The sequence below is a fragment of the Chaetura pelagica genome, unplaced genomic scaffold, assembly GCF_000747805.2.
Source record: "Chaetura pelagica isolate M959 unplaced genomic scaffold, ChaPel_1.0 scaffold394, whole genome shotgun sequence".
Taxonomy (NCBI): domain Eukaryota; kingdom Metazoa; phylum Chordata; class Aves; order Apodiformes; family Apodidae; genus Chaetura; species Chaetura pelagica.
The window spans coordinates 983,937-993,553 of record NW_009952966.1 but is presented as its reverse complement, the minus strand read 5'-3'; the positions used below and the strand labels follow the sequence as shown (position 1 = coordinate 993,553).

At 36.7% G+C, this 9,617-nt stretch overlaps 1 protein-coding gene across 1 annotated transcript in view; it reads right to left on the bottom strand.

The window, feature by feature from the left end:
• IFT80 (intraflagellar transport 80) overlaps nt 1-9,617 on the bottom strand; it is a 42,921-nt gene extending 33,304 nt beyond the window's left edge. Inside the window, exons 1-4 of the mRNA XM_009995707.1 lie at nt 9,581-9,617; nt 9,152-9,373; nt 2,651-2,761; nt 374-442 (exon numbers count right to left, since the gene is read on the bottom strand). Of these exons, the coding sequence (XP_009994009.1) occupies nt 374-442; nt 2,651-2,761; nt 9,152-9,373; nt 9,581-9,617 (439 nt within the window). The remainder of the gene's footprint in view (nt 1-373; nt 443-2,650; nt 2,762-9,151; nt 9,374-9,580) is intronic.

Below are 9,617 nucleotides of genomic sequence, written 5' to 3'. Positions count from 1 at the left end.
ATTCCTGCAATGTTTTTAGAGATATTTTTTCAGTTTCATCATAAGAATCTGTCACTTGGCATTAAAAACTGGATTATTTTTTTTTTATTCTCCAGCCTCTCCAGAATTCTTAGGGTGGAAATGAAACTACTGTCTAAAAATATTTCTATAGTAATTTTAATTTAAAGATTTATTTTTTTAAGATAATAATCTTATTAAAAATTCAGCTCCCCTGTATTCATTTATGATTTGCATTTAATTTTAATTCAATTTATCCAGGCCTCAAGATCCTTGAACAACCCATTACTGCCAGACTGAGGGTCTGCTATTTCAATGTACTTCATCATACTTCAAATTAAAATGTTCTAATGAAACTTTAAGAAAATCAACTTACCTTGCTGAGCCAAAGTGGATCTCAGCATTCCAGTTTTAGACCAGATTTTCACTTGGCCATCTTCCCCAACTGCAAAGTTATCACAGCAATAATCAACTTAAATGCAATAATAAATGTAACAAAGCAGCTGTATCTATCTAGGAAACACTAGAGTAAAAATTAGTCCAAGTCTTTTTGCAGGTTATGTAGCCTTCCTGCCATACAAATAGTGTATTAAGGAAAAAATACTTAAGATTGCTATTCTGCTCTTATCAACAAGTCTCTTCCTCTCCTGAAAATCCCCATAGTCTTCTTATCTGAAGCTGCTCCTGGGAAGAGAAAGCCCATCACTATTTAAGCATCCCAAGTTCTGTATTTTTGAGTCAGCACTGTTAGGACTTTTCATCTTGTTACAGCTCAACGACCCAGAGACTGATTAAATGAGTCTCTGAGGAGTTTGAAGAGAGTAGGAGCAGATTTTATGTATTAAACTGAAGGCTTCACAGTTGATAAATGGTGAACTGAAGATAAACTGTAGGCTCCATTCGGAAGGCTTAAACTGTGTGTTACCAAGAAAGTTTACTTACTAAGGATTAAGTTCTTATATATTATATAGCATAGCTGTATATACATTATTTCCTAGTGTGCTATCATATTTAAAATGTACAGCTCTGGGCCTTCATTAAAGCCTCCCAGACTCAATAAATGAGGAAAAAGTTGCACCTGGACACTTCATGCTGTTCTTCCATTAAAAATAATTTACTTAACAGATTTCAGATTTTATATTTGGTCAATGGAGCCTTTAAATGCTTACGAAGTTTAACCAAAACAATAATTTAAAAAAATTTTTGAACATTTGATACCATAAAGAATTATTTTATTGAGACAGTATCATAAATTATTCACCTTTCATTAAAGTATAGTTGGGGTGCCAGAGTAGTTGATGTTCTCAGAGTACACTGTTTGGATGTGGTGATGAATTCCCACACTCCCCATAAATGTCATGCAGTCTTTCAAAAAAAGGGGGAAAAAAAGTTTGAAAAGGCAATTTTGACTATTTCCTGAGGCAAATCTGTCTTTAAAAAGAACAGTATTTCTGTCCCTCTGGGATTTCAGAGGAACATGAAGCAGCATTTTAGAGTCAGACTGAGTCTGGAAACAAGCAGATCCAAAATTATCTTCAGTACTTCTGGACTGAGTTGGAATTTTTCCAAAGAAATCAGCTGTGCTAGATCAACAAGAGGCTGCAGAAAATCCTGACACCACCAGAAATCCCATCAAGGAGAAATATATCACAGGAAATTTAATTAGCTTCCCCCTTACCATTAAGATAGAAGCTTTTGACAAAAATGCCCAAAGCAACTAACTACTAAAAAATTTAGAACAAAAAGACATGTAGAGATGCAGACACTGGGAGATCATTCATTCTCCCAGCCTCAACAGAGTCAGACTGCAGCTGGATCTACAGCCCTCCTAGTAATTAAGAAAGAGAAACACAGGAACATTCGAGATGCTCATGAGGCCTCAGTCAACTTTGCTGGCTAAAATAACCCAAATGTCCTGTGCACAGATGGAAATGTATTGACTTTGAAACCTTTTATTTTGGTAAAAGACAAAAAAAAAATAATCAGATATTCTCCTTTATGAAGTATACAACATCCACAAAAACATCTAAGCATTTTGATATTAAGAACATTTACTTTCAAGTAAACAGGATAACATCTAAATAGGATTACTAAAGAGATACATGTTTTTACTAGGTTTTCTATTGATTAAAATAGACATCAGCCTTTTAAAACAGCATTAATCACATAGTGCAAAATTAACTTCTATTATAGGAGGTGATAATAACCCCAGTGACAATGAAGACACAAAAAAGTAACTTATTAGAGCTAACTTAATTTATATTGCTGACTTTGTGTTTCCATTTCTCCCCTTCTCATGAGAACTTCAAGCCAGACCAGTGTGTGAGCACTTTCTAGACTCAGTTTTACTCATTCAGGTTCAAGGTAACTACACTATAAACTATGAAACTTGGAATTACATCTTCTAAACATGTGGCAAGGGTCAAATTATTGTTCCGAAACACTCTGTTCTATTTATCCCATCCCATACTTGCACTCTACACATTTAATGGAAAGCACTTCTCGTAAATTTGGTTTAATATTATATTTTTGTACCCTTACCTTTCTTCATGGCATGTCAACTTGGGAGATTAAAAAATCCAGAGGTTTTGTTTGAAAGAGCTCTCCTGTTGTTTTAGTTTCCCAAACACTTGGTACCTGTAGGAGTGCTTACCTGTGACCAGTGCTGTTCCCTCGGAATTCCACCGTCCCGCCAGCACAGCCCCAGTGTGTGCTTCTATGCTTTTCTCCACTCTCCCTGATCTTGAAATCAAGTGGAACTTCCCTAAATAAAAGTTCAAGATAGAAACAGTGCCTCAGCTGTTGTGACTGGGTGGTTAGACTGTAACAGTACAGTCTGTTAAAAATAAACACAGAAAACACGAGGAAGAAACAACAACAAAAAACCCCAAAATATGCAATTATGGTGTTCACAACCAGGATTAGCCCAAACAAATAAGCTCTTGCAGAAGAACTACTTGTAAACTAGCTACAAAGTTGCTGTTCAATTTTCCTTTTGGAATGCATAATCTTTTTTTTTTCCTATTCAGTTTCCTTCTGTCCCTCTAACAGTTTGGAGGTCTCTCTGGGGACCCAACTGCCTGATGTTATTTCATGGTCTGGAAGCCACCAAACAGAGGTTTACACACTGCAGCCCAGGAGAGTCCTTTTGTTTTCTTTTGCAAGATCTGAAAAATCACTCAGCACCAGAAGGATAATGGAAAAGCTCAAACAATCTGAGCATGGGTGAGAGCCTTGCTCTGAGGAAGTATCACTGCCTGCATTATGGAGCTGTTATGGAAATTCACAGGAGCCAAAAACAAAGCTATTAATGATTTCAACAGAAGCATGAGGAAGTCTTGCTTTCCAAATGAGGGATGTTGCTTAAATCCAGGAAGATCAAATTTAAACTGGACCAAAGAGCAGACAAAGGAGGACTTGGAAACATGTGGCAGAACAAATGCACAGCCTAGAATAGTTCAGTGATTCCAATTAACTGCTTTCAAACCAAAACTCATTTAAAATTTTTGTATCTAATCTGCCAGAGAGTGAACCACCACAAGCAATTTCCAAAGTGACCACAACTCTTTGAGATACCAGGACACAGATTCCTCACATTTGTGTGTGCAAATGCTCCATCGCTAAAGATGGGATAATTTTTCCATTAATACACCCTGCTTGGGAATATATATTACAGACCAGACCATACCTAATATGCCAGACCAGAAGTACACCCAAAAAAACCCCAACAACAAAAAGCAAAGCCAGAGTAAAACCAAAGAGAAAGCATTCTGGTAGATCTGTCAGTAAATAACCATGAAAAATACATCAGGGCTCCCCAGAGTATTATTCAAATCAATACAATCACACTTTGTCTTAATTTTACTTCTAAGTACATCACCAAAGGCACCATCATCCAGCCCAAATCTCTGCCAAAGATTTCCAAGCAAAAGATTAACAATGAACAAAAATGGTTTGTGCAAATCAGATTATTAGAAGAGACCATTTAAAGTATAATACATAACTATATAATTTTGCTTATCTTTATCACTTATTTTCATATTTACTAGAATACTCTGAACAGTTGGCTAATCTCATTTTTTAATCACAGAACTAATATTATTACTAAGACCACTTCTTTCTTATTCAGTTAGTTTTTAGTTCCCTAAAATTTTCAGAACTGGTATTCTACCCGTAATGCATTATGTTCCTTTATAACTCTAAAATATATTTTATATAATTGATGTATTAGTAATTTTATAGAACATGTCTCAGGTCTGACTAATTTTTTTGTGGATAAGCGATCACTGGTTTCACAGGAATTCAATGGCTAAATGCTGTTTTCTCCAATGAAATGCTCAGAGTGGCCTTTTCTGGTTTTAAAGTAATACATTAAAAAACAGGGTTTATTTTCTGATCTCCTGTCTTTTTTGATGCATAGTGGACTTGTTCAATCTGCAGCCAAGACCTTTTTCATTGCAGAATTCTTAAGCCTGTTGGGACCACAGGACTGGGAATGTTCTCATGCCATCACCTAACTGATCCTTAAGTGGCCAAACTCTTCATTGCCATTATGAACATATGTCACTAGTTTCACTAATTGCAAAAAAACCCCAAACAGAACAAAACACCCCAAAGCTTTCCAAACTGGGAGTGAAATTAGACAGAGATCCTACTCCAAGGCAGCCATCAGCTCTCAGTATCCAAACTGAAATGTTCAGAATTACTTTTTTAGAGACACAAAGAATTCTGTGGTGCTGTATATATTGAAACAATGACTTCCACCAACCTAGGTAGAATCCATGAGATCTCAGTGCTTCTGTAAGCAAACCCCTCAATACATTAATAGAAAAAATAAATTAAAACAAAATAACTGACAGTTGGCAAGCAACTGAGTACTTCAGTTTAGCTCCATTATCAGGAAAACAATGGGCCATGTCTCAGAGTAGAGGATAAAATCCCATTTCACAGGGAAACATTCAATTTGTTTACCAGGCTTTTGCATCTCTTCCCACTCCACAGCCTCTTACTTTCTTTCACAAGGCACCTTTCAAACAGGGAAACAGAGCAAACTGTAGCCTCGCAGGAAAACATCAACTGCATATAAATGTGGGTACCTTGGGCACTAAGATGGAATTCATCTGGAAAAAATGTCATCAGGCAGTTTCAAACCTGTATGATAATACTTCTGCAGAACAGGGCGAAATCAAGTTTTCACGGGTATCATCTTTACTTCTGCAGCTTCTTTGCTTTTCCATCCCATGGGTTTGTAACTGTTGACAGTCAAATGCTGTGGCCCACTAGCCACTGCTCTTCTCATTGCATTCACACATGGAGGTTGCTCCAAAATCTGTTTTGATGGGTTCCTCTGCCTTCTGCTCTTCAATTTAACACTGCGGTAGCAGAGGCTTTCAAATTAGAACTTACTGCCTCATACACAACTAAGGGGAAATTTTATACGGATGCTTGGAGTAGATAGAAGTGATTCAACTTCATCTGACTTTACATCTCAGATTTGTAAATACTGCTCCTTTGTTTTTATAAAGTTCTGAAGCCAGAAGCTGCCCTCGATCTTCAAGTGACTCTGCAGTTTTGGAGGAATGTCAAGTGGGAGATTAGCAGGCTATTCAAATACAGAATATAAAACATGTATGTTTTGTCCATCACTTTTCAGGCTCTTAAATGCTGACCTAAGGTAAAATTATCAATAGCATTAAAAGTTACAAAAGCAGGTCTATTCCCTTGTGATTTGTGCTTAATAAGCAGTTTAAAGCTGAATATACATTTTTTTTATCTTTGTAAAAAATCAGCAACAAGATCAATGTAAATAGGAAGTAAAAGAACAATATCCCACAAGAGATGCAACTCAGAAGAAAACCCCAGAGGATTAAATTTACATTTACTCTAATTTCACAAACATCTGGAGTTCAACCAGGAATGAATGCAACCCTGTAAAGACATTATACTCCATTTCCATTGGATTCAGCAAATTTCCAGGAATCCTTATCACAGAGATGAATTGGCTGTTGCAGGAAAATTGCAGGCTTGACACGTAAGGCGAACTGTATGAGTTAAACAGATTATTTTAATATAAGGGTTTTAGAAAACAGCAATTAAGCATCTCAGCTTGTTCATGCACTTTTACACTGCAATAATTCACTTGCATACGCAAAAAAAAAAAAATCATCTTTGCAAGACATGTTGTCTTTATTGAAAGTCCTAAGTTACACCAGGAGGTAAGAACTCAGGTTTTTACATGCGAGTTTTTCCTCTCAATTTATTCTTTCACAGATAAGGTTAGCACTTTTGTGTATTTCAGTTTCACTGAAAATAAATAGATAAATAAATCAACAAACAAACTAAAAAAAGCCAACAAAACAAACTCAACACCAAAGCCCTATGATTTTTTGACACACAAATATCCTGAACAGTTTTCCAGAAACGGAATGTTCAGGATGGGTTCACCAATCAATGCTAAGAGCTTATCCCTCAGTCCTCACAACTGGTTAACTACATAAAATCCCTACAAGAGAAAAGATTAAGTACTAACTTGTTTTGTCATCTGTGAACTAATTATGGCAGAAATAACTCATTCTATAAGTAAGAGGAAACCAAACCAACTTGTGTGGCTGGACATAAGTCCAGTTTCTTAGGGAATAGAACTTCAAGGGAAAAAAGTTTCTAAGTCAGTTTCTCCATCTAGTTCTGTTTATGTTTTGGACTCTTTGAACATACAAACTGGGATTTACTCTGTTCACTTCAAGAGAAATTATATCCTATCTTCCTTCCACAATGTCATGTTATCTTCCTCCTGCAGAGTATCTACTGCTCTGTATCATCCTCAGAGCATCCAGTTTCAATAGCAAAGCTCAGTTCCACTTTGCACTGAGCTGTGTTGGCACAAGAGGAACATTCAGATGAAGGACAGGAATTGCAATAAAGGCCCCAGATGTCCAGAAGGAATGTAAGGGCTGAGTACAAACTCCACTCGCTGAACAATAGAAAATTATCTAACGACTGGACTGGCTTGAAGAACTAAAGGATGTGTCATCTTGGGAAAGGGAGAAGTTAGTGACCTGCAGACCTTGATCAGATAATACCTATCCCAGCTCCTTCATCCTTAAGATCATGAGCTTCAGGGATGTGCTGAGAACTGGACAATTTGTTAAAAGAAAAAACACATTTGTAAAAAGAAAAGAAACAAACAAAACAAAAACCCAAATGAAAAAAAAACGACCCACTGCAATAAAGTTGGCAAAGGAAGCCAAAACAGTTTATAATGCATGCGAGCAAGAAACAGCTGCATTAAAAGTGAAAGTTAATCAAGCTGATCTCCAAAAGCTGGACAATGCTGGAACTGATAAGACTCTCAAGCACGTATGAATTCTAGCAGAGATGTAACTATGTGATGATTTCCATGTCTCACACAATTTTTTTCTCATGCAGTAATCTTTTCTAAATGCTTTTTACTGATACAGAGGAGACACCACTTTTCCTGACCTTCCTCTCACTGTGTCTTGTAGCTGAAATCTTGGTATAGTCATTCCTAGAATCCTAGGATGGTAAATTTAGATTAGATTAAAAAAAAAAAAGTTTGGTAAAAGTTATAAGCAATTGAACGGAAAAGTGTCAGTCAACTGTCAATGCAATATTCAAGCAGAACATGAAATATTAACCTAGTATTTTAATGACACTGGAAAAGTGACTGAATAAATTGATAGATCTTACAACAGTTGCTCCTTTGCTTGCTATTTAAACATACAATTCAGAACTTTACAGAAACCGGCCAATAGAAACACAAATGTGGAAAGTGAGACAGAAAGTGGAGAAAAAGCATGGAATTAAGAGCAGCAGCTGACCTACCAGAACCCCTCCATCCCTTTATCATTGAAAGGAAAAGAACACAAGTCCCACAGAAATCAGCTTAGTTAATATTCATCACTGACTGGCATTCTGAAGAACATCTTTATTCAGGCAAACTCCATCCCCCCCAAAGCACAATACTATAATGCAGGCAAATATTAATTGTACAAATAAATCTTCCTTCCAGCTCTCACAAAAGCTTCCATTTCTACCTCCAAAGCTGTATCGGCAACACTTCATTAGACCCAGCTGCTTAAAATTCACAGTAAAATTCAGCACCAAGTACTGCAAAAATTGTGAAGCTACTTGGTCAAACTTCTCTCCTGATCTTCCCTCCCCACATATATCCTAGGAAGCCATGGGAGCCAACCTTCAAACACTGCCTAAAAGATGTCCTGTAAGTTCAGTGCATTTATTCCTTAGGAAGTCCTGAATACTTTGAAGAAACCTTGACCTCCACTCTCCACTCTCCTAATTTTTAAGTGCAACTATTGCCAAAAGTCAGAGAAATCACCAAAATGTCATGCAAGGGCTGAATTTCCTCTGCCTTCTTCACATCCATATGAATTCTCTCCATCAGTACAGAAAGCCATGTTGGATGTATCAGCTCCAGACTGCTAATGCCCAGCAACAAGCCTTCTGTTCCCAATCAAGCTCACTGTTAAGTTAGCCAAAAGCCTACAATAAACTGGATTACAGTAACTACTCTACTGGGTCATACAGTCTAGGATTTGTACACTAGTATCCAGGACAAATAGCAGCATTCTGGACATACATCTGTAGATATAAATCTGCCAGTATAGTGGATGTGTAGATAAGTCTTACATCTCTGACAACAGCCAGAGCTAGATGCTTCAGTGGGATATTTAAGACTCCATAGAAGCCAGATACAAGACATGCTCTTGTAATAAGTCCAAGAAATGGACTGCACTGATATTAAACATCGTGGTTAAGCAATTTTGGTAACTTGGCCATCAGTTTTCATAACTACAAATGCTCTGGTCTCTCAGCAGGCACACAGTGCAGACATATTTAAAGCTACTGGTTGATGAAATTGAAAAAAAGATGGTAGAAACTGACCTGACATAAAAAACATCATGTATACGCTGTAAGAAGTATGTTTGATAATGCTGTATTGGAGAATATTACAGTGATATAGTGTAGCAAATATAAAGCAATTAGTCTGACACCGGTGGAAATGATGCCTTGAAGTTGCTTTATTGCAGACCATTTAACTGCAAATTATTTCTTATGTATGTGAGTAACATGAGCACAACAGGGTATGAAATTGTAAATATTTAAATGGACTTACCATCAGAACTTGTTAGAACAAAGGTCTCAGCATGGGACTGCTTCTTCCCACCTATACTTCTGGGAAACCAGTGAAGATCTATGGGATAAATATCATCTGGAAGTTTCACTACTCGGGTTGTCTCACTAGTTAAAAGGTTCCATTTCATAATTTGGTGATCATCACTGCAGGAATATAGCTCGTCAGCAGTAGTCCATCCCACACAGCTAACTAATTCTTTATGTTTAATTAAATTAAGGAAGTCTGAAATTTTTAATTATTAAAAAGAAGCTTAGAAAATTTCTCATCTAGGTTATACAAAACTAGAAGGAACAGTACAGGAAGATTATTTTTATGAGATTCCATGGAATGTTTAAGAAATAATTTCTGGAAAAGAGTCTATTCAGAAGTAATATGGTGTTCTACAGTTCATTCTGAGACAAAGGATATGCTTTGGTTCCTTTAAGAGTGAAGTCTTCAGTCTCAT